The 24,996-nt window shown below is 39.4% G+C and overlaps 2 protein-coding genes across 2 annotated transcripts; one reads left to right on the top strand and one right to left on the bottom strand.

Moving 5' to 3' along the window:
* Positions 1 to 318: 318 nt before the first annotated feature.
* On the bottom strand, positions 319 to 2,450 carry LOC103411676 (protein JINGUBANG-like). The gene has a single exon (XM_008350310.4). It carries the CDS (start codon positions 2,210 to 2,212, stop codon positions 770 to 772), a length of 1,443 nt encoding a protein of 480 aa, XP_008348532.1. The 5' UTR covers positions 2,213 to 2,450; the 3' UTR covers positions 319 to 769.
* A 14,003-nt stretch (positions 2,451 to 16,453) lies between these two features.
* LOC139196074 (uncharacterized) lies at positions 16,454 to 17,971 on the top strand. Its single transcript, XM_070821737.1, has 2 exons — positions 16,454 to 16,594; positions 17,033 to 17,971. Exons 1-2 carry the CDS (start codon positions 16,454 to 16,456, stop codon positions 17,969 to 17,971), a joined length of 1,080 nt encoding a protein of 359 aa, XP_070677838.1.
* Positions 17,972 to 24,996: the final 7,025 nt, after the last annotated feature.

The raw sequence follows: 24,996 nt of genomic DNA, 5'->3' as shown, positions 1-24,996 counted from the left end.
TCAAAACTGCCCAGAAAGTGTTTTTAAGGCAGTTTTGAGTGTTTATTTGCTGTTTTGAGTCTTTTGGTTTGTTTTGGTGTTTTATAGTTTAGTTTTGCATTCTTTGAGTCTAGTTTAGTATTTTAAACTTTGTTTTTACATTTTGAGTCAGTTTCAAGTGATTTGCCAATCCCTCCTAATCCCCGGCCTAGAACGATCCCTACTTACATACTTTGCTACAATTGATAAAAAGAGGGTTTAATTTGTGTGCTTATATATTTCGCATCACACACACACACACACACACACATCTATATATATATAAAAACAAGTGTAATATCTGGCCAAATTAATAATATAACAAAAACCCCTAAATTGTGGCAACAAAACCTAGCTAGATCTGCCAGAACAACAAGCTATATAGCCGGTCCATCTGCGGTGCTTCATAAAACTGCATTAGGCCATGCAAAAGTACACAGCCTTTGGGACCTTGTGCTGCTCTTTTTGGCATTCACCATATTTACGTATTATCTCAAACTCTCACATTCATAGTATCTGCATTTACTTGCAAAACCCTTTTTTTTCCAAGGCCGAAAGCAACATCTGGTGGTCCTCCGCGGACCACCCATCACCTGGTCTGGACGGTGCCCTTCCCCTTAATTCGTTGTGACATTTTGGCGCGTTGTCGTCGGGACCACCACCAGAACAGACTGCGCGTGTACTACTCGCTTGTTCAAGGAGCGTTCTCTTAGGGTAAAGTCTATTTTCTTCTGAAGACTTTCCCATTTTGTCAATACTGAAACTGAAGGGCTTGCTGCCTCACGGAGGCATCATTCTCCAACGCTCGGAATTGCCTCAAGTCCGGAGCATCCTCCGACACGCACCACACCTTTACTGACCGGTCGAGGCTCCCACTGTACACCACCCATCGCTGATCCGTCTTATCCTTAGAGCCATGATCTTCCACCACGGTTAAGCACTTGACGGGTCCTGTGTGGCCCGTCAAAACAGACAAGCAGGTGTGGGGCCCACCTGCATCCCTCCTCCAGACGCAAATGTTCTTGTCCGCCGATCCGCTGAAAACAAAGTTTCCCGCTGCAGACAAGCACAGCACGGCCAGTTTATGACCGCGCAAAACCCCGCCGTGGGACAGGTGCTTCTCGCGCTCCCAATAATTAACCAACCCATCGGAGGACCCGCAATAGACAATCGCCGCCTCTTTGTTCACAACCAATGCAGTCACTGCATTCTCCTGCTTCAGCAACGTCTGAACCAACACATGCGTTGTCCCCTTCCCTTGCAATTCCCTCCTCCACACCTTCACTGTTCCGTCCGCGGACCCGGTGAACACCAACGACTCAACCCCCACGACGACACTGTTTACTGCATCGTCATGAGCTGCGACCGACTCCAAGCATTTGGAATCCGCGATTCTCCAAACCTTGAAAGACTTATCCCACGACCCTGAATAAAGAAGTCCTTGTTCTTCGTTCATGCTCATGCAAGACACCGCATCAAAGTGTCTGATTCGAACAACGTTGCGGTGTCTACGGACCTCCACATAGTTTTTTGGGTTCATAGAGCTCCGAATAAAATCTTTCATAGTAGGCAAGCTTCCGACCCGTCTGTGATTGCTTGGATTTTTCGGAGAAACCTTCCAGACTCGGATCTTACCATCCTGATGACCGGTAAATATCCTCTCACCGGAAATCACAATGGCTTTGACCAACCCGCTCTTTGATTTGAAACCTGTAAAATCCTTCAAGTTCTTCCAGACACGTATGTTCCTGCTATCGGACCCAGTGTATAGCAAGTCTCCTTTGATAGCGAGCGAGTATATGTGGCCTTCTTCCCGGATTAATGACCCAATAAGTCCGTTTAAGGGGAAGTTCTCGTCCAGCGGATTCAATGGCGACGGTGTTATCCACGGTGACTTATTGTAGGGTGACGCTGTTGCCGGGTTCCATGGCGACATGACATAGGGTGAACCCTCGGTGCTGCTGCCCTGAGTACAATTGTCGTAGTATCCAGGACTTGTCGCCGAGGCACTGCTACGGTGTGTTGAGTAATCATTATGGTGGCTATGGTCGTTTTTGCTGGTATGTTTGTTGGCAGTTGTCGGAGACGGTAAAGATGGGTCGGAGGAATGCAAAATGGCTCCGAATTTTGGCTTGTTGGGGTGGAGGGCATTGCGTTCTGCTACCATGGCGCCTCCTCCTCTTTCGTTTCTCATTTACAATTCTGATGAGAAAAAAAGAAATGAAAATGTGGAGAAAAAGAAGAATAGAATTTGAATATTGATTAAGTGCGAGAAAATTGAGAGGATTTTGATGGAAAGTGAGGGAAAATTCTTGGTGAACAGAATGATGGAATTTTTTGTTAATTGAGATTTGGAAAGGTGGGAGAGGAGTAAGGGAGTATATATAAATAGGAAGGGTAAAACGTGTGGTGGGTATGGGTTGGTGACACGTTCTGGGATGAGACGTGGTTGTTTTATACCGGGAAACCGGGTGAGCCGGTAATTTAAAACCAAAAGCTGAATTTAGTTGTGAGCGGCTGGATGGATTGGATTTTGGACAGCATAGTTTTTGGTTTTTTGTTAATTGTTTTCTGGAGATTAATGTTCACACGTTTTTTTTTGGGAAGAAATACGAAACGGGTTTTTTCAGCATGCGTGTGGATTGTTGTTACAATTTATGTGCCAATTCGGAGGTCTGACTTCACATATCCAACGTTGAATTTGATTTCGAGTTGGTCAAGGATTTACGTTACTTGGGTTAACACGATATCGTTTTGTTTCTGTTTCATAAGTGTTGAGGCTTTTCAGTTCTGTGCGTGCACATGCAAAATCGGTTTTCATGTAATACGTGGATGATAATTGGATTGAATTTAACAGTAAATTGCGGTCTGAAGTTAGAAGTGTAGAAAGATTAGTGGGAGATGGGATTGCAATTTTGACGGTAATTGAATATATTGAATAATCGAGAACTTAGTGTTTTATTTGTTCACAACTTGTTCCTACTTCCACTTTAAACTGATCACTTAAGTTTCGCACAGAGATATTTTTAGAAAAGTTTTAATCACTGAAGTTTTACTGTGAATAATAATAAAAAAAATAATTTATACTAAGTTGAACGTAGTAGGGATAACTCTAGAGTTTGCGATCAGATACTTAATTATTGCATTAAGAGGCATAAGAAGCACACATATACTTCACTTTGAGGGCCAAAGTCGATTTAGTGGCAAACAAGAAAAACAGTGAAAATAACTTCAATGCCTTAGAGCTAGCCAACGCACCAGTACAAATAACAGTTTGAGAGTTAGCACAATGAAAACTCCGTCAACCGGAGACCGTCGCACAAAGGTCCTGAAAGCAGGGTTTGCGTGACGATGGCATAATCTGCGTCGTGCAAAAAGTCTTTGCGCGACTACGAACCTATGTCGCGCAAAAGGACTTTGCGCAACAACAAACCTATGTCGCGCAAAAGGTCTTTGAGCGATGACTAACTTGTGATGCGCAAAATATTTCGCACAACGCACCTTCTTCCCATTGTCGCACAAAGATAGGTGTGCAACATAGGTTGCTATCATCGCGCACAGACCTTTTGCACGATGCAGTTATTATTGTTGTTGCGCAAACCCTTAATTTTTTTTTGACAAATTATTCTTATTTAATTTTTATAAATATTTTAATTAAATTATAAACAATAATTAATAAACCATGAAAAAGTATTAAATTATAAAATATATGAAAATGTACGTACAAGTTGTTCGAACAAAAAAGAAAAAACTATAGCAAATAGTTGTCGAGGTTCGATGCATCAAGCTACTAGGTATTGGCTGGGTGAAACGGCTAGGAGGTTGAAAATGGAGTCCGGACATCTCGAAGGCCTGTAAGGTCATATGGAGGCTAGACATCTTGAAGGCCCGTAAGTTCATATGCTCATCTTCTCGTCTCGGGCTACAATCTGGGCGTCCTTAGCCGCAATCTTATCTTTTAGGATTGTCACTTCCTTTGTCAGGGCGACGACCTGTTCTGTAGTAGGTTTGGAAGAGGAGGCACCCGTCTCATGAACCCGCGCCTTCCCCATACCACGAACAACCTTGCCATGACGACGATCGAGCATCGTATCTAGGAATCTAAAGACCTACATCCTCGGGTACAGTGACGTCTTCGATCGTGCTCTTCTCCACAATAGTAGCCTATAATAATAAAGAAAATATATTTAATATGTAATAAAAAAATTTAATTAATATTTGAATGATTTAAAAATATCAGAATAATAACAATTACATATACTTACATGGAGCTTCTCATCGCCGGGTCAAACATAAATGTCCTTGAACATGTCGAGCTTTAGGAACTTAGAACCCTCCTAAAGAAAAAAAAATTAAGAAATGTTATTAATCAATAATAATAAATAAAATTTTAAAATTAATATACTTTTACCTGACATCGCACCTCAACCCTATAGGAGAAGGGTTGATAGGAGCATATTTATGCAACTTAGTTAGCTTGTTTTCTTGCACTTTTATAGTTAGTTTGTGGTTATTATAGTGTTTTAAGCTATTTTCGTGTGTTTGTAGGTCCAAATGACAAAGTTGGCGAGAAAGTGCAATTGGAGCCTTTTAAAGCAGTTTTGAGCATAAAATGGATATCACATGCTTGGAGTCTGATAGGAGCATATTTATGCGCCTTAGTTAGCTAGTTCTTATGCATCTTTGTTATGTTTTCTTCGTTAAAGTAGTCTTTTAAGCTACTTTCTTGTGTTTTCAGGTTTAGCGGACGTATTACATGAAATGATGCAATTTGGAGCTTTTGGAGCAGAAAGTGAGCTTGAAGTGAAAAGGACATGCTTGGAACGCAAGGTTGGGATGAAATTGAAGAGTTGAAGATTTGAGGTTTCCTACTTGAAGTAGGAAAGCTAAGCCTAAAAGTTTCCATTTTGGGTTGATCTTTCCTAAATCGGAATTGGCAACCAAAGTTTCTAAAGTTGGAAGTTTCTATTCTTGGAGGTTTCCATTTTCGTGAGTTTCTATTCTCGGTTTTGGGCTTTTGGATGACCCATCCTTAACTCTTGGACCTATGCCGTACCTAAACCCTAACCCTAGCCCATTGTTTCAGCCGCACCTAGGCCTTGTTCACATGCAAAAATCTGATTGGAAATCCCTAAGCCTATGCCGCACCTTTCCATCCAAAAAGCCCTATTTTACAAACCTTAACCCTAGCCCATTGTTCTAATCTGAATTGCTAGGGTTTTTAAGTGCCTATATATATATTTCTACACCCTAGCCGCAGAGAGACCCCATTCTAAAAATCAGAAATCGCAAAAAATCCCTTCCCCCACCTTGCCGCAGCCACCATTCATTCCAGCCACATCCATACACCTTGCCGCAACTCTCCTTCATTCCAGCCACCATTATACACCTCCATACACCACCCACACACCTTGCCGCACCCCCATACCATCCTAATTCCCTTCCTACATCAGAAAACCATCCAAACAGCCTCTAAACCAACTCTGCCGCAACAAGGAGAAGAAGAAAGAGGAGCTTTCTGTGCAGATTTCAAAGTGGACTTCTTTGGCATTTTAGGTGTAATCTTTCTTATGTCTTTGATGTTTCAATTCAATAAACTTTGTGTTGTGAGTATGAGGAACTAAACCCCCTTAGTTGGGGGGTGATTCGAAACCATGTACATGCTTGCAATTTGATTCGATTACATTCAGTTGTTATTTCATGAGTTATGGATTCAATTCGTTCATCTATTTGATTGATAACTTATTTGTGTATGTTGATTGAGAGTGCACGCTTAACTTTCATGCATGAATATGATGCTAGATTATGAGGGAGTTTCACCTAATAGTTACAATCTTATAATCACAAGTAGTGAAGATCGCTTGAAAACGATCGCGTTGAATGAATTCTTAGCATAAGTTTCATGCAATTCATAGTAACAAATGCTTCGTCAATGCTTATGTTTTTCATAGAACGTAATGATTCTTGCTTGTATCTCTATTATGCAATTCATGTAGGGAACTTGTAGGGAATGTTTTGAGTTGTCGTATGCAATCATCCAACTTGATAAATTCTGGAGAAACTGAGGGTTAATTAGTGCAATTCACGGTTAACTTGGGGCGTTGAGTATTCATAGTTTATTGGAAGAACAACTGAAAATCGTTTTGTTTGCAAGTGTGACATGTGTGGAGAAGAACCTCCTAACTAGCCTTTTATCCATCTATTTCACCAAAATCGTTTTTACAATCTGTTTAGTTTCAAGTTTCTGTTTTGTGTTAAATTTTCGTCCAAAACAAATCCCCCTTTAATTTGAAGTCCTAGATTAGTTAGAAAGTGTTTTGATTTGTGTTTCTAAGTATTTTGATTCAAGTTTTCATCAAATTTCGTCCAAATTAGTGTAGGTGCTCAAAACTGCCCAGAAAGTGGTTTTTAGGCAGTTTTGAGCCTTCTAGTTGCTGTTTTGAGTTTTAGGTTTGTTTAAGTGTTTTAACCTTTACTTTTGCATTCTTTGGGTCTAGTTTAGTGGTTTAAACGTTGTTTTTGAGTTTTTAAGTCAGTTTCCAAGTGTTTAGCAATCCCTCCTAATCCCCGGTTTAGAACGATCCCTACTTACATCTTTGCTACAATTTGACAAAAAGAGGGTTTAATTTGTGTGCTTAATATATTTCGCATCAAATTTTTGGCGCCGTTGCCGGGGATTAGCAAATTTTGCTAATCCCTTGGATTGTTTTTGTTTCTTTTATTTCACTTTGTTTCTGATTTTGTTTAAGTTCTGACCTAATTTTGTTTCTTGTTTCTTAGGTACTAATGTATGACTAGAAGCTCTCAAACGATTCGTGCGAACATCTTGGAGTTTGACGACGATTTTGAGAGGAAGTTAAGAAGAGCTAGAAACCAGCAAGAACACCATCCACCCAGTTCCGAATCTGACCTTGAAGAAAACGTACAAGAAGAGGAGGAGGAAGCCACGGCAGGGATATTTGAAGAAGTCCAAGGCATGGCCATGGACAATCGTACACTCAAGGAGCTTTCCGCCTCGGGTTTGGATAATGCCGCACCCTTGTGCATCCAATACCCCGTGGCTGCCCAAGGTAAGACAGATGAGTTTGAATTAAAGTCAAGTTTACTTCATCATATTCCTAAATACCATGGCTTGTCCATGGAAGATCCTAACAAACATTTGAAAGAATTTGAAGTAGTTTGCTCTAGTATGACTCCCGTCAATGTTGACGGAAATATTTTGAAGATGAAGGCTTTTCCATTCTCTTTGATGGATAAAGCCAAGGATTGGTTATATGAGTTAGCTCCCGGAACTGTCACATCGTGGGAAAGTATGAAGAGAGCGTTCTTGGAGAAGTTCTTTCCAACTTCTCGCATCATCCTCCTCCGCAAAAAGATAAGCGGAATTCAGCAAGAAGAAGGTGAGTCTTTTCCTACATATTATGAACGATTTAAATCACTTGTTGCTTCTTGTCCGCAGCATCAGATGAAGGAGGAGTTACTGTTGCAATACTTCTACGAGGGTCTCCTACCTCTAGAACGTCAAATGCTTGATGCTTCGGCGGGGGGAGCATTGGTGGACAAGACACCCATGGCTGCCAAGGTCTTGATTGCTAATAGAGCATTGAACGCTCAACAGTACGAGGGTGTAGGCCAAAGAGGACCCCCACGGCACCAAGTACATGAGGTAAGTACAACTTCCGATCTTCACTCACAATTGGCTAATCTTACTTCTCTTGTGTCTCAGATGGCCGAGGGCATGAAGATGCAAGGACCAATTGTATGTGGCGTATGTTCCATCCAAGGACATGTCTCTGAAAAATGTCCACAGTTGATTGAAAATGGTGGATGGGAAAGCGCCCATGCAATTGGGTTTCAAGGGCAAAACCAACCAAGGAACGATCCATATTCAAACACGTATAATCCGGGGTGGCGAGACCATCCAAACTTCAAATGGAGGGAGCCCCAGCAACCTCAGAACCAAGGAGGCTTTAGGCAACAACCCTCGGGGTTCTTTCCCAAAACCTACGGTCCACCCCAAAATCAAGCCCAATCCGGCCCAAGTGCCTCAGGTACGTCTCTTGACAATGATGCACTTCTTAAGATACTAACTAAGTTGTCTAATGGGCAGGAAGATCAAGCTAAAGCTATGCAAAACCAAGACAGAAGGGTGGATCAACTTGAAAAACAAATTGGGCAGATTGCCGAGTTTGTAGGTAAGTTTCGAGATCCTGGACAACTCCCTAGTTCCACCATTCCAAATCCAAAGGGAGGCTTTGAAACCGCAAATGCAATCATGCTAAGGAGTGGAAAAGAAGTTGGGGCAGGTCCTACACCACCAAAATCAGGTCCCAAAGAAGATGAAACGTTGAAATCTGGGGAGGAGAACCCAAAGCAACCCACGGCAAAGGTGGAGCAACCTTTGCCGCAAGCAACCATTGATCCTAAGTCCTCCAATCCGTCCACCCTAGGTAAGAAAGGTCCAAGTTCGGTTAATTCTAACATTATTCCACCCAATGTGCCCTTTCCTAGCAGATTTTTGCAATCCAAGAATGAAGAGGAGGAAAAAGATGTTCTAGAGACATTTAGGAAAGTTCAAGTTAACATACCTCTTTTGGATGCAATCAAGCAAATCCCGAAGTATGCCAAGTTCTTGAAGAAGCTTTGTACAACGAGGAAGCGGATTCGGGAGAAGGAGGTGGTACATGTAAGCGAGAATGTCTCTGCAATGTTGCAAAGGAAGCTACCACCTAAATGCAAAGATCCAGGTAGTTTCACAATCCCTTGTGTAATTGGTAATACAAGATTTGAACATGCTATGCTAGATCTAGGTGCATCAATTAATGTCATGCCATATTCTGTTTATGTATCTATGAATCTAGGAAAACTTAAAAATGATGGCGTTATAATTCAATTAGCCGATCGATCTAATGCATATCCCAAGGGAGTGTTGGAAGATGTTTTGGTGCAGGTAGACCATTTGATTTTTCCTGCAGATTTCTATGTGCTTGATATGGAGGACTCAACCCACTCTCCACCATCACCACTCTTGCTTGGACGACCATTCATGAAAACGGCTCAAACCAAGATTGATGTGGCCAAGGGAGCCGTAACTATGGCCTTTGGTGGTGATATGATTAACTTTAAGATTCCTGAATCAATTGAGAATACTAATGATGTTCGTTCTTGTTGTGCCATTAATGTAATTGAAAATATAGGGCAGGCATGTTCAACACTAGTCAAGAAGAATGCACCTCGAACTACCATCGCGGAGGGAATTGGAGTGAGCAACAAAGAATGCACGGCCTCAACCTTGAAATCACCAAATTTGGCCGAGTGCAACCTTTGTGCATCTGTCCATTGTACTCCCACTCCTATGCCGCACCTAGGTAAGCCACCTGATCCAATTTCAATTCCCATTTCAATTAATCGGTTGTTACCTTGTACGGTGCAGGTACCTAATCAAAGTCAATATGGTGGGAGAGTTCGTGTTGATTTAGAGAAGCACAACACGACACTACGAAAGGATCATTATCCCATTCCATTCAAGGACCCAATGCATGAAGTGGTTCGAAGGACAAGGTGTAGAGGAAACACCCCTCCATGCCGTGGGGTTCAATAACCTTCAAAGGAGCTTCGTCCGGCTGCAAGACGTAAAAGAAAGCGCTACTTGGGAGGCAGCCCATGCAATTCAACAAAGGAAACCCATGGAATCACTCCAATTCCAGATTTGCGTTCCTAAACTCTTCCCTTTGTTATTTAGTTTGAATCTGCCTATTTAGTTGTTTTAGTTGCTGTTTGTGTGTTTCTTTTTGTTTAGTGTGATTTCATGCTTGAAACATTGAGGACAATGTTTGATTTAAGTGTGGGGGGGTAACTAAGTGTTTTAGATGCAAATTCGTGGGATTTTATCACCCTAAACTTGAAGACTTGTTCCTTGCTGTTTTTAAGTGTTTTTGAGCAATTTTGATGTGTTTTAGTGTGTTTTGAAGTAAAAATCCGAAAATTACATAAAAATTTGAAAAATTTGTTTTAAAAACCCAAAAAGAGTTGTTTTTGTGTGTTTGTTTGTGTTTTAGGGTACCTTCCAACACAATGATGAGGATTCGGTTTGTAATTACATGGCTGTTAAAGAAAGTGACTAACATGGATGAAAGTTTGATTTACTCTTTGTTTATGCTTAGTTGTGGTTATAACTTATGAATTCACATGCAATCATAAAAGAAAAAAAATCAGTTTTTGTAACATGTTTGAAGGAAGGAACTTAAACTAACGCTACAACCTTGTGAGACTTGAGCCTAACGTTTATTTGGAGAGTGAAAATCTGTGCATTCTTTGTTTTCTAAGTCGTTGCATGATCTCATTATTCTTTGCTTGGTTGCTACTTAGAAGGCGTTTCATCATTTAGTTCCAAATGCTAGAACTCATGCCCATTTCATTCAAAGCATGTTATTGATTTGCATAACACATATTCAAGATGAAGTTGTGTAGTGACCACCACCCTAGCCAAAAAGCCATGAATCCCCTATGTCATTATGTTTTGTAGGTTTTTAACCCCATTGAGCCTTGTTAGCCTTCGTTAATTGTTAACCCATGTTCTCCTCACCTAGCCTAGATTAGGACCATCCATACCTTGTTCTTAAAGCATAGTAAAGCATGATTCAAATTGAATTCCCTTTTGATTTATGTTGGCAGAAAATAAGTGTGGGGGAAGTGTTTTTCATGAGGAAGTGTGTGCCATAGGCACGGCAAAGAAAAGAAAAGAAAAAAAAATTGTGGAAAAAGAAAAAAAAAATGAAGAAAAGTTGAGAAAAAGAGTTCCAAAGTATTGTTTGTTGAAGTAAGGGTCCAAAACAATGAATTCGGCCCTAAGGAGTTGTTTAAATCTTTCCCTTGTGTTTTAAAGTTAATTTCTGCACTCTAAGTGAATTCTAAGTCTCAATTTCATTGCTTTGCTTACTATTGCTTGAAGAACGTTTGTTTTCCTTATCCTTTCCTTGTTAACCAACACCCCAAGCCCCATTACAACCCTTAACTTCTATCTTGAATGTTATGTGTTTCAATTTGTGGAGTTTGAATTTGTTATGAGCATATGGTGTCACTGGTTCTCGCATCTAAGTAGTAGCATTCTATTCATGAGATCATATCTAAACATGCTTCTTAACTCTAGAAATTGCGTTCTTTGTGATACATATATGTGAGCATTCGTTTTCATTTCTACATCAATCTTCTCACATATGACTAGTGTAGGGTGTGGAGTTAGAAAATCTGAGTGAAAATAGAGTGTATATCTTGTAAGGAATTGAGGGAATTCTCTAAGGCATGTTACTACATTCAAAGCATTGTTTTGATTGATTACTTGTGAATTAGTAAGTGGTGGCTTTAATTAAGTATGTGCTTGTGTAAAGATGACTCAAATTTGTGGGGATAACAATCTTTAACATGTCGTGTGCATTGGAAATCCCTGAGGCAAACGTTGGAAGGTTTAGGTTTTGTTTTGGTTAGTTGGTTTCGTTCTGTTTCCTTTCTTTTGTTTGTTTTGCTCGAGGACTAGCAAAAGCTAAGTGTGGGGGAATTTGATAGGAGCATATTTATGCGCCTTAGTTAGCTAGTTCTTATGCATCTTTGTTATGTTTTCTTCGTTAAAGTAGTCTTTTAAGCTACTTTCTTGTGTTTTCAGGTTTAGCGGACGTATTACATGAAATGATGCAATTTGGAGCTTTTGGAGCAGAAAGTGAGCTTGAAGTGAAAAGGACATGCTTGGAACGCAAGGTTGGGATGAAATTGAAGAGTTGAAGATTTGAGGTTTCCTACTTGAAGTAGGAAAGCTAAGCCTAAAAGTTTCCATTTTGGGTTGATCTTTCCTAAATCGGAATTGGCAACCAAAGTTTCTAAAGTTGGAAGTTTCTATTCTTGGAGGTTTCCATTTTCGTGAGTTTCTATTCTCGGTTTTGGGCTTTTGGATGACCCATCCTTAACTCTTGGACCTATGCCGTACCTAAACCCTAACCCTAGCCCATTGTTTCAGCCGCACCTAGGCCTTGTTCACATGCAAAAATCTGATTGGAAATCCCTAAGCCTATGCCGCACCTTTCCATCCAAAAAGCCCTATTTTACAAACCTTAACCCTAGCCCATTGTTCTAATCTGAATTGCTAGGGTTTTTAAGTGCCTATATATATATTTCTACACCCTAGCCGCAGAGAGACCCCATTCTAAAAATCAGAAATCGCAAAAAATCCCTTCCCCCACCTTGCCGCAGCCACCATTCATTCCAGCCACATCCATACACCTTGCCGCAACTCTCCTTCATTCCAGCCACCATTATACACCTCCATACACCACCCACACACCTTGCCGCACCCCCATACCATCCTAATTCCCTTCCTACATCAGAAAACCATCCAAACAGCCTCTAAACCAACTCTGCCGCAACAAGGAGAAGAAGAAAGAGGAGCTTTCTGTGCAGATTTCAAAGTGGACTTCTTTGGCATTTTAGGTGTAATCTTTCTTATGTCTTTGATGTTTCAATTCAATAAACTTTGTGTTGTGAGTATGAGGAACTAAACCCCCTTAGTTGGGGGGTGATTCGAAACCATGTACATGCTTGCAATTTGATTCGATTACATTCAGTTGTTATTTCATGAGTTATGGATTCAATTCGTTCATCTATTTGATTGATAACTTATTTGTGTATGTTGATTGAGAGTGCACGCTTAACTTTCATGCATGAATATGATGCTAGATTATGAGGGAGTTTCACCTAATAGTTACAATCTTATAATCACAAGTAGTGAAGATCGCTTGAAAACGATCGCGTTGAATGAATTCTTAGCATAAGTTTCATGCAATTCATAGTAACAAATGCTTCGTCAATGCTTATGTTTTTCATAGAACGTAATGATTCTTGCTTGTATCTCTATTATGCAATTCATGTAGGGAACTTGTAGGGAATGTTTTGAGTTGTCGTATGCAATCATCCAACTTGATAAATTCTGGAGAAACTGAGGGTTAATTAGTGCAATTCACGGTTAACTTGGGGCGTTGAGTATTCATAGTTTATTGGAAGAACAACTGAAAATCGTTTTGTTTGCAAGTGTGACATGTGTGGAGAAGAACCTCCTAACTAGCCTTTTATCCATCTATTTCACCAAAATCGTTTTTACAATCTGTTTAGTTTCAAGTTTCTGTTTTGTGTTAAATTTTCGTCCAAAACAAATCCCCCTTTAATTTGAAGTCCTAGATTAGTTAGAAAGTGTTTTGATTTGTGTTTCTAAGTATTTTGATTCAAGTTTTCATCAAATTTCGTCCAAATTAGTGTAGGTGCTCAAAACTGCCCAGAAAGTGGTTTTTAGGCAGTTTTGAGCCTTCTAGTTGCTGTTTTGAGTTTTAGGTTTGTTTAAGTGTTTTAACCTTTACTTTTGCATTCTTTGGGTCTAGTTTAGTGGTTTAAACGTTGTTTTTGAGTTTTTAAGTCAGTTTCCAAGTGTTTAGCAATCCCTCCTAATCCCCGGTTTAGAACGATCCCTACTTACATCTTTGCTACAATTTGACAAAAAGAGGGTTTAATTTGTGTGCTTAATATATTTCGCATCAGAGTCAAATGGATGGACGAAATTGAAGATCAAAGGAGGCAAGAAATGAAGAAATGAACATGAAGAACAAACGAGTTCAAATTGAACATGAAGAACATGAAGAACAAACGAGTTCGAACATGAAGAACATGAAGAAGAAGTCATGGCAGCAGACAATCGTACAATAAAAGAACTCTCGGCCTCGGGGTTGGCCAATGCCGCACCCCTTTGCATTCAATACCCCTTGGCTATTCAAGGCAAGACCAACGAGTTTGAATTGAAGTCAAGCTTGTTGCATCACATTCCCAAATACCATGGGGCTGTCCATGGAAGATCCAAACAAGCATCTTAAGGAGTTCGAAGTTGTTTGTTCGAGCATAACACCCATCAATGTCGATGGGAACATTTTGATGATGAAGATCCATTCTCTCTTGTGGAAAAGGCCAAAGATTGCCTTTATGAATTAGCACCCAGGACGGTCACTTCTTGGGAAAGCATAAAGAGGGCGTTTTTAGAGAAGTTCTTCCCCACTTCGAGAGTCATTCTCTTGAGGAAGAAGATTAGTGGCATTCAACAAAGCCAAGGAGAGTCCTTTCCAGCATACTATGAGCGTTTTAAGGCTCTTGTCGCCTCATGTCCTCAGCACCAAATGAAAGAAGAACTTCTACTTCAATACTTGATGCGTTATAAACTAACACACAAATTAAACCCTCTTGTTGTCAAATTGTAGTAAAGATGCAAGTAGGGATCGTTCTGGACCGGGGATTAGGAGGGCTTGCTAAAACCTCTAAACTGACTTAGAAACACAAAAATAAACTTAAAAACACTTAACAAGACTCACAAGACTCAAATCAAACTTAAAAGACTCAAAACAGCACAAAACAATGAAATTGACTCAAATCTGCCACCTAGAGTAAATTTGGACGAAAATTGGTTTTAACTTAACTCAAGACACTTAAAAACACAAACCAAAACAGATTTTAACTAATCTAACACTTCAAAGTAAAGAGGATTGGGTTTTTGGACGAAAATAAGCAAAACAAAACAGAAACTTAAAACTAAACAGATTTTGGACGAAATTAAGATGAATGGATAGATGATGGATTAGCTAGAAGGTCCTTCTCCACACATGACACACTTGCACATAAACCAATTTTCAGTTGTTCTTTCGATAAATCATGAAACTCAACACCCCAGGTTAATTAGGTCCGCTTAAATTAACCTTCAAGTTCTCCTTAAGTTAATGAATTGGATGGGAAAGCGCATACAATAATTCAAAGCATTCTTCAAAAGTCCTTTACGTGAAAAGCACAATAAAGATACAATCAAAGATCATTAAGCATCATGAAAACTATAAGTATTGACGAGGCATTCGTTACTATGATGAGCATGAAACTAGTGCCAAGAATTCATTTAATGCGATCGTTTATAAGCGACCTCCACTACTTGTGAATATAAGTTTGTAACTATTAGGTGAAACTCCCTTATACTCTAGCATCATATTCATGCATGCAAACTAAGTAGGCCTCCTTAATCAACATACACGAATAAGTTATCAATCAAGCAGTTAAACAAATTGAATTCACAACTTATGAAATCACAACTGAAGGTAATCAATTCATATTGCAAATATAATCATGGTTTCGAAATTCCCCCTAGCCAAGAGGGGTTTAGTTCCTCATACTCGCAAAACAAAGAAACATAAATTTAGATATTGAAAACAAAGAATGAAAACACCTAGAAACGCTCCAACAATCCAATGTCTTGAATGGCAAGTGCGTCCAAGGGTCTCCTTCCTTCTTCTTTTCTGCGGCACAAAGGATGGGTGATGGTTTTTGTGGTGATTTGTGGTGGTGGATGGATATAGGTTAGTTATGGTGAAGGGTGGAATTCCCAAAAGCTGCTGCAAGGGTCTTTATTTATAGGGCAAGGAAGGGCTACGAATTTGAAGTAGTTTTAGGGAAGGATTTAGCTTTCCAAATCCCCAAGAAAACCTAACAGAAATTAGTGAATTTAGGAGAGGAAAATATATGGCAGATTTGAAGGAAAAGAGGTAAATAATTGTGGCAGAGAAAAGGAAAGTGAATAGAGGTTAGAAATTTGAAGGAAAAAGGGAAGGTAAGTGCAGGAATTAAAGAGAAAAAGAAGGGAAATTCGGCAAAGATTTTAGGGCAGATTTTAGGAATGTGTTTTGGGTCACAAAATAGGTAAGAACCTCTCCCCTTGTGTGGCAAGGCTTTAGAACAAAGGGGAATGTAATTTTGGGTCAGAAATTAGGTAAGGAGATGAGGTAGGGTGCAGCAAGGATGGAAGAAACAAAAGGGGAATGTGAATTAAAATCAGAAAATAGGAAAGGAGAGGATCCCATGTGCGGCAAGGATTAGGGATAGGTATAGGTCTCCTAAAATCATATAATTAAGTGTCCTAAATGATTTAGGAACCCCTTTTGTGGCTGGAACATATGTGACTTAGGATTAGGAAAGTGTAGAGCCAAAGATGGAAACCTTCACAAATGGAAACCTCCAAGAATAGAAACTTCCAACTTTAGAAACTTTGGCTTCCAATTTTGAACTCTTCATTCTTCATTTGTCTTGAATCCAATTCTTCACATCTTCATTCAATCCTAAGCTCATTTGATCTTCAATTTCATCCATATTCTTAGCTCCAAGCATGTGCAATCCATTTGATGCCCAAAACTGCTCCAAAAGGCTCCAAAATACACTTCTTTGCCACTTTAAACCATTGGACCTACAAACACACGAAAATAGCTTAAAATACTAAAATAACTACGAACTGGTAAATGCACAAGAACAAGCTAACTAAGTGGCATAAATATGCTCCTATCAATACTTTTATGAAGGACTTCTTCCAATTGAGCGACAAATGCTAGATGCTTCAGCGAGAGGTGCATTGGTTGACAAAACACCAATGGCTGCAAAAACCTTAATTGCCAACCGAGCGCTAAATGCACAACAATACGAAGGGCTTGGACAAAGAGACCCCCCATGGCAGCAAGTTAATGAGGTAAGTTCTATGTCCGACATTCAATCACAATTAACTAACCTCACTTCTATTATATCTCAGATGGCCGAAGGGATGAAGATACAAGGACCAAGTGTTTGTGGCATGTGTTCTATGCAAGGACATCTTAATGACCAATGCCCTCAATTGATTGAGAATGGAGGGTGAGAATCTGCCAATGTCGTGGGTTTTGGGAGCCAAAGTCAACCACGAAACGATCCATACTCCAACACTTACAATCCAGGGTGGAGAGATCATCCCAATTTCAAATGGAGAGAACCACAACAACCTGCCCAACAAGGGGGATTTCGGCAAACACCACTTGGAGTGTTTCAAAGGCTGTATGCACCACCACAAGTCCCACCACAATCTGCCCAACAAAATTCAGGTTTGAAATTAGATAATGATACACTTTTTCAATTACTAAGTTCACTTACGCAGGGCCAACAAAATCAAGCTAAGGAAATGAGTGAAGTGAAGAAACAAATAGGGCAGATTTCTGAGTTTATGGGGCAGTTTCGTAAAGAAGGAAAACTCCCAAGTTCAACCATTGTGAATCCGAAGGGAGGTTTCGAATCCGCTAAAGCTATTACGTTGAGAAGCGGAAAAGAGGTGGGAATCAAGCCAAATCCATCCAAACAAAGTCAAAATGAGGCTGAAAAGTTGCTGATTGAAGATGAGGAATTGGACAAAGCCACTGCAAGGAAAGAAGTTCTTCCAATGCCGCAGCCATCTAGTGCACCTAAACCGTCCAATTCAGGTAAGGGTGATGTAATTGTGAACGATTCTAACCCTTTTCCACCCAATGCACCTTTCCCTCGCAGATTTATGCAATCAAAGAAGGAGGAGAATGAGAAGGACATTCTTGAGACGTTTAGAAAGGTGCAAGTGAATATCCCACTCCTTGATGCAATTAAACAAGTTCCAAGGTATGGAAATTTTTTGAAGGAACTGTGTACAACAAGAAAGAGGATTTCAAACAAAGAAGTTGTAAAGGTAAGTGAGAATGTGTCTGCCGTTTTGCAAAGAAAACTACCACCAAAATGCAAAGATCTAGGTAGTTTTACAATTCCTTGTGTTATTGGAAATACCAAGTTTGAGCATGCGATGTTAGATCTAGGTGCATCCATCAACGTCATGCCCTACTCTATTTATGCATCTATGAACCTAGGAGAGCTTAAAAATGATGGTGTTATCATTCAATTAGCCGATCGTTCTAATGCATACCCGAAAGGGGTTTTGGAAGATGTTTTGGTGCAGGTTAATGACTTAGTATTTCCAGCGGACTTCTATGTGCTTGAGATGGAAGATTCGGGCTATTCCACATCCTTGCCGATCCTCCTAAGAAGACCCTTCATGAAACAGCCCGCACCAAGATAGATGTGTTTAAAGGAACACTCTGATAGGAGCATATTTATGCGCCTTAGTTAGCTAGTTCTTATGCATTTTAGTTATGTTTTCTTAGTTTAAAGTAGTCTTTTAAGTTAGTTTCATGTGTTTTCAGGTTTTAAGAGCATATTACATAAAATGATGCAATTTGGAGCATTTGAGAGCAAAATTGAGCTGGAATGGATTGTATGCTTATGGAGCACAAGGAATGGACGAGTTTGAAGGTCAAAGGAGCTTAAGAAATGAAGAAATGAAAGTGAAGAACAAAGAAGTCGGAATTGGCAACCAAAGTTTCTAAAGTTGGAAGTTTCTATTCTTAGAGGTTTCCATTTTCGAGAGTTTCTATTCTTGGTTTTGGGCTTTCTAGAAGCCCTATCTACAAACCCTAACCCTAGCCCACTAATCAGCCGCACCTAGCCTTCTAGAACACCTATTTCCTTGCCTTGCAAGGCATTCTAGAAGGCCCATCTCTAACCCTAGCCGCACCTAAACCCTAGCCCATTGTCTAACCTGATTTCTTTAGGGTTTGTGGTGCCTATATATATGTGTTTTAAGCCTAAATTCGTCACCACCCCTTCACACCATTCAAACACACCTTGCCGCAACCCTAATCACCATTCTACATCACAAAATCCCATCCTACATCCATACACATCTCTACCGCACCTTTTGGAGAAGAAGGAGAGCCTTGTCGTGCATTCCGTTGATGAATGAGGGCCTTGTGCGCAAGCCATCTGCATCTTTGGGAGTTTTAAGAGTTTTTTCTTCTCTTGTTTCTGTTTTCATGTTTAATTTAAATTGCTTTTCAATTATGTTAGACATGTGGAACTAATTTCTTTTTAGTTAGAGGCGAATTTGAAGCCATGATCATATGTTTTATATGACTTGATTTCTTCCAATTATGATTTCATAAATCGTGAATGTGGTTTACTTATCTATTTGATTGATAACTTGTTTATGTATGTGGGTTGAGGGTCGACACTTAATTTGCATGCCTAAACTTGATGCTAGAGTATAAGGGAATTTCACCTAATCGTTATTAACTTATATTCATAAGTAGTAAAAGTCGCTAGTCACGATTGCGTTAAGTAAATCCTAGGCAAGAGTAACATGCGTATCCCATAGTTATGAATGCCTCGTCAATGCTTATGATTTCCATTGAACTTAATGATCTTTGATATGTGTCTCTATCATGCGTATTCCATAGTTAGGGTCCTTGATAAGAATAATTTGGTTGTAATGCGTATTCCATTCAATTCAATGAATCTAGGGAAATCTGAGAATTAATTGGTGCAATCTAGTTAATTTGGGGCATTGTCATTCATGGTTTGTTGAAAGAGTAATTGGAGATCGAGTTGTATGCATATGTTCATGTGCGGATAAGGAACCCTCTAACTAGTTTCTCATCATTCTATTTCATCACAATCTGTTTTGCTTTAAGTTTGTTTTCAAAGTTTAAGTTTTAAAGTTTTAAGTTCGTCAAAATCAATCCCCCATTTATTTTAAAGTGTTAGATTAGTTAGAAATCAATTTAGTTGTGTTTTTAAGTGTCTTGAGTCAAGTTATAGTCCAATTTCGTCCAAATTAGTGTTAGGTACTCAAAACTGCCCAGAAAGTGGTTTTAAGGCAGTTTTGAGTCTTTTAGTTGCTGTTTTGAGTTTTTGGTTGATTTAAGTGTTTTAAACTCTAGTTTTGCATTAATTGAGTCTAGTTTAGTGTTCTACATTATGTTTTTATGTTCTTGAGTCAGTTTCACATTGATTAGCATCCCTAGTTAATCCCCGGTTTAGAACGATCCCTATTTGCTCATATACTACAATTGTCATCCATAGGGTTTAATTTGTGTGTCAAGTTAATTTTCACATCACACTCACAATGGAATTTGATGGGGATGTTATTAATTTCAATATTTCTGAATCTATTAAATATCCTAAGGATGATCATTCTTGTTTCTATATTGATCTATTTGAAGTATGTATTTTTGGGAGATGACGAGACATTGCCCGTCATTGTTTCCTCATCACTCACGGCATTGGAGGAGGAGAAGTTGACTCGTGTGTTGAAAGAGCATAAAACGGCAATTGGATGGACATTGGCCGACATTAAGGGAATTAGCCCTACAACTTGCATGCATCACATACTTCTAGAGGAGGGGCTAAACCAACTCGAGAGGCTCAACGTCGACTTAACCCTCCAATGATGGAAGTTGTGAAAAAGGAGATTATCAAGCTACTTGATTGTGGAGTCATTTACCCCATCTCAGATAGTCTTTGGGTTTCACCGGTTCAAGTTGTACCAAAGAAATCAGGAGTCACCGTGGTGAAGAATGTAGAGAATGAGCTTGTGCCTACACGTATCCAAACCGGTTGGCGAGTGTGCATTGACTATAGGAAGCTAAACGCCACCACAAGGAAATACCACTTCCCCTTGCCGTTCATTGATCAAATGCTTGAAAAGTTAGCCGGTCATTCTTTTTATTGCTTTCTAGATGGTTATTCAGGATATAATCAAATTGTTATAGCTCCAGATGATCAAGAAAAAATTACTTTTACTTGTCCATTTGGCACTTTTGCTTATTGTCAATGCCATTCAGGTTGTGTAATGCACCAGCCACATTCCAACGATGCATGGTAAGTATATTTTCAGATTTTGTGGTTGTTTAGATAATGTCACTTTAATGGATGACTTTAGTGTCTTTGGTGTCTTTGGTGATTCATTTGATGGTTGTTTAGATAATGTCACTTTAATCTTAAACCGGTGCATTGAAACTAACCTTGTTTTGAATTGGGAAAAATGTCACTTTATGGTTAAACAAGGTATAGTTTTAGGTCACATAGTTTCTGCGAAGGGAATAGAGGTTGATAAATCAAAAATAGATCTTGTATGCTACTTACCCTCTCCCACTTCGGTGAGAGAGGTTCATTCTTTTCTTGGACATGCAGGATTCTATAGGCGATTCATCAAAGATTTTTCCAAGATTTCCCAACCCATTTGCCGACTTCTTCAAAAAGATGTGACATTCAAGTTCGATGATGAGTGTGAAAAGGCATTCAATCACCTCAAGGAAAAACTAACATCGGCCCCCATCATAGTCCTACCAGATTGGAGCCTTCCCTTTGAGCTTATGTGCGATGCCTCAGATTATGCATTAGGGGCTGTTTTGGGACAAAGGAGGGACAGGAAGCCACACGTCATCTACTATGCATCCCGGACGTTGAATGATGCATAATTGAATTATTCCACCACTGAAAAAGAACTTCTTGCTGTTGTATTTGCTTTAGATAAGTTTCGTTCATATCTTTTTGGAACTAAAGTTATTATTTACACTGATCACGCAGCTTTGAAGTATTTTCTCACAAAGAAGGAGGCCAAGCCAAGGCTTATTCGTTAGATGCTACTTCTCCAAGAGTTTGACGTGGAAATCCGGGACAAGAAAGGAAGTGAAAATGTGGTGGCTGACCATTTGAGCCGAATGGTGCATGAAGAAGATGCCAATGCCATGCCCATCCCAGAGACATTCCCAGATGAGCAGTTGCTGTCCATTAAGGTAAGTGAGCCATGGTATGTCGATCTAGTTAATTATTTGGTCACTAAGCATGTCCCAAGCACCCTAACTAAGCACCAACGTGATACACTCAAGAAGGATGCACGGTTTTATGTTTGGGATGACCCTTATTTGTGGAAACATTGCCCTGACCAGATTCTACGTAGGTGTGTGCATGATTCCGAGTTTCATTCGATTTTAACTTTCTGTCACACTTATGAATGTGGGGGTCATTTCGGCACACAACGCACAACACATAAGGTTTTAGAATGTGGATTTTATTGGCCTACTATCCTTAGAGATGCTAGAACCTTTTGTATCACCTGTGATCGTTGTCAAAGAATGGGTAATATAACATCAAAAGACCAAATGCCGCAACATACTATATATTCTGTTGAGATTTTTGATGTTTGGGGTATAGATTTCATGGGTCCATTTCCTTCCTCCCATGGTTTTCTTTATATATTACTTGTTGTGGATTATGCTTCGAAATGGGTGGAAGCAAAAGCCACCCGTACTAATGATTCTAAAGTAGTTGCAGATTTTATTAGAACTAACATATTTGCAAGGTTTGGAATGCCAAGAGTGCTCATTAGTGATGCAGGATCCCATTTTTGTAATCAAACCATTGAGACGTTGCTCAAGAAGTACAATGTCACGCATAAGGTTTCAACACCTTATCATCCTCAGACAAGTGGGCAAGCCGAGGTTTCGAATAGGGAAATCAAGCAAATTTTGGAGAAGACAGTGGGACCAACTCGAAAAGATTGGAGCTTGCGTTTAAATGATGCATTGTGGGCATATAGAACGGCCTACAAAACACCAATTAGGATGTCCCCATTTCGGCTCATCTATGGGAAACCATGTCATCTTCCGGTTGAATTGGAGCATCGTGCACATTGGGCCGTCAAAACATTCAATATGGACATTGATGCCACTGGGATCCATAGGAAATTGCAATTGAATGAGCTGGAGGAGATTAGGAAGGAAGCTTATGAGAACGCTCTCATTTATAAGGAGAAAGCAAAGGCCACCCATGACAAGATGATTTGTGGCAAGACATTCTCTATAGGGCAGAAAGTGTTCCTTTTCAATTCCCGTCTTCGGTTGTTTCCAGGTAAGTTGCGTTCTAAATGGATTGGACCTTTTGTTATTACTAATGTTTTTCCTCATGGTGCAGTCCAAATTCAAAGTTTGAAGACGGAACATGAATTCAAGGTCAATGGACACCGTTTGAAGCCCTACTGTGAGACATTTGAGGAGCATGCCGTTGAGGACATACCCCTCCATGTGGTGGGCCCTATTCAAGCTTAAATGGAGGTATCGTCTGGCTGGAAGACGTTAAAGCAAGCGCTTCTTGGGAGGCAACTCATGTGTTCAAACGAGGGATTGAAGGAATTCGAGCTCCATAACCAGATTTGCGTTCTTAAACTCTACCCTTTCTTGTTTTTACTTTGCCATGTTTGTCATGTTTGTTAATCGTGTTGTTTGCTTGCATATGTGTGAGTCTATGTTTGAAACATTGAGGACAATGTTTGGTTTAAGTGTGGGGGGGGTAACCAAGTGTTTTTATTGCAAAATCGTGGGATTTTATCACCCATAACTTCCAAAATTGTTCCTTGCTGTCTTTAAGTCTTTTTAAGCTGTTTTGGTGCATTTTAGTGTGTTTTGACATAAAAATCCAAAAATCTCATAAAAATTTGAAAAATTGTTTTGAAAAACCCAAAAAGAGTTGTTTTTGTGTGTTTGTTTGTGTCTTAGGGTACCTTCCAACACAATGATGAGGATTTGATTTTTAATTGCATGACTGTTAAAGAAAGTTACAAACATGGATGGAAGTTTGATATACTCTTTGTTTTATGCTTGGTTGTAGTTAACGTTTACGAATTCACATGTAATCACAAAACAAAAAGATAAGTTTTTGTAACATGCTAGAAAGAAGGAACTCAAACTAACGTTACAACCCTGAGAGACTTGAGCCTAAACTTTATTTGGAGAGTTAGTAATCTGTGATTTGTTGTTTTCTAAAGTCGTTGGATGATCTCATTATTCTTTGCTTGGTTGCTACTTAGAATACGTTTTATCACTTTAGTTCCAAATACTAGAACTCATACCCTTTTCATTCAAAACTTAAAATTGAATGCATAACATATAGCAAGATGAAGTTGTTAATAGTTACAACCAGAGCCAAAAAGCCTTCATTCCATGCATTTGTTTTTGTAGGTTTAACCCCTTTGAGCCCTAATTAGCCTATTTTCTTTGTTAGCCACATTATCCTCACCTAGCCTAGAATAGGACTATCCACACCCTTGTTCTTAAAGAATAGTGGATAAAAACTTAGAGGGAATTCCTTTTGATCAACATTGTTCCAGAAAACAAGTGTGGGGGAAGAAATGAGGCACGGGTAGAAAAGAAAAAGAAGAAAAAAATCGTGGAAAATAGAAAGGAAAAAGAAAAGTTGTGAAAAGAATAAAGAAGAGCTGAAAAATATGTGAAAAAGAGCTCTAAAGTGTTGGTTGTTGAAGAAAGGGTCCAAAAAGCTTGAATTTGACCCTAAGTGTTGCATGAATCTTCCCTTGTGTTTAAAAGTTGATTTCTGCATTCAAAAGTGAATTCTAGGTGTCAATTTCATTACTTTGCTTACTATTGCTTTAAGAATGTTTGTTTTCCTTATCTTTCTTTGTTAGCCAATACCCTTAGCCCCATTACAACCCTTAGACTTTAATCTTGGTTGTTGTGTATTTCAATATGTGGAGTTTGGGATTGGTATGAGCATATGGTATCCCTGGTTCTCGTGTCTAAGTAATAGCATTCCGTTCGTGAGACCATATATATATATACATGCATTAATAATTCCAGAAAGTGCTTTCTTCGCTTATAACTTATGTGAGTGTTAGTCCACATATTTACATCAATCTTCTCACATATACCTAGTATAGGGAGTGTAGTCAGAAATTCTGTGTGAAAATAGAGTGTATATCCAGTGAGAAATTGAGGGAATTCTCTAAGGCATGTTACTACATTCAAAATGTTGTTTTATGTGATTAAATGCGAACTAGTAAGTGGTGACTGTGATTAAGTATGCGCTTGAGGGTAGGGATAACTAAAATCTATGTGAGTAGTGATTTTTAATGTGTCATGTTTCATTGGAAATCCCTGAGGCAAATGTTGGAAGGTTTAGGTTATGTTTTGTTTGTTTTGTTTCCTTTGTTTTGCTCAAGAACTAGCAAAAGCTAAGTGTGGGGGAATTTGATAGGAGCATATTTATGCAACTTAGTTAGCTTGTTTTCTTGCACTTTTATAGTTAGTTTGTGGTTATTATAGTGTTTTAAGCTATTTTCGTGTGTTTGTAGGTCCAAATGACAAAGTTGGCGAGAAAGTGCAATTTGGAGCCTTTTGAAGCAGTTTTGAGCATAAAATGGATATCACATGCTTGGAGTCAAATGGATGGACGAAATTGAAGATCAAAGGA

The sequence above is a fragment of the Malus domestica genome, chromosome 05 (genome assembly GCF_042453785.1).
Source record: "Malus domestica chromosome 05, GDT2T_hap1".
In the NCBI taxonomy this organism is placed as follows: Eukaryota; Viridiplantae; Streptophyta; class Magnoliopsida; order Rosales; family Rosaceae; genus Malus; species Malus domestica.
The sequence above is the reverse complement of the archived record's forward strand: the minus strand, read 5'-3'. Positions and strand labels throughout refer to the sequence as shown.

Excerpts from the sequence above, each read along its gene's own strand:
- LOC103411676 (XM_008350310.4), bottom strand. The coding sequence starts at position 2,212 with ATGAGAAACGAAAGAGGAGGAGGCGCCATGGTAGCAGAACGCAATGCC.
- LOC139196074 (XM_070821737.1), top strand. The coding sequence starts at position 16,454 with ATGCTAGATGCTTCAGCGAGAGGTGCATTGGTTGACAAAACACCAATG. Across the intron at positions 16,595-17,032 it reads CATGGCAGCAAGTTAATGAG|GGCCAACAAAATCAAGCTAA; the intron begins GTAAGTTCTATG and ends TCACTTACGCAG.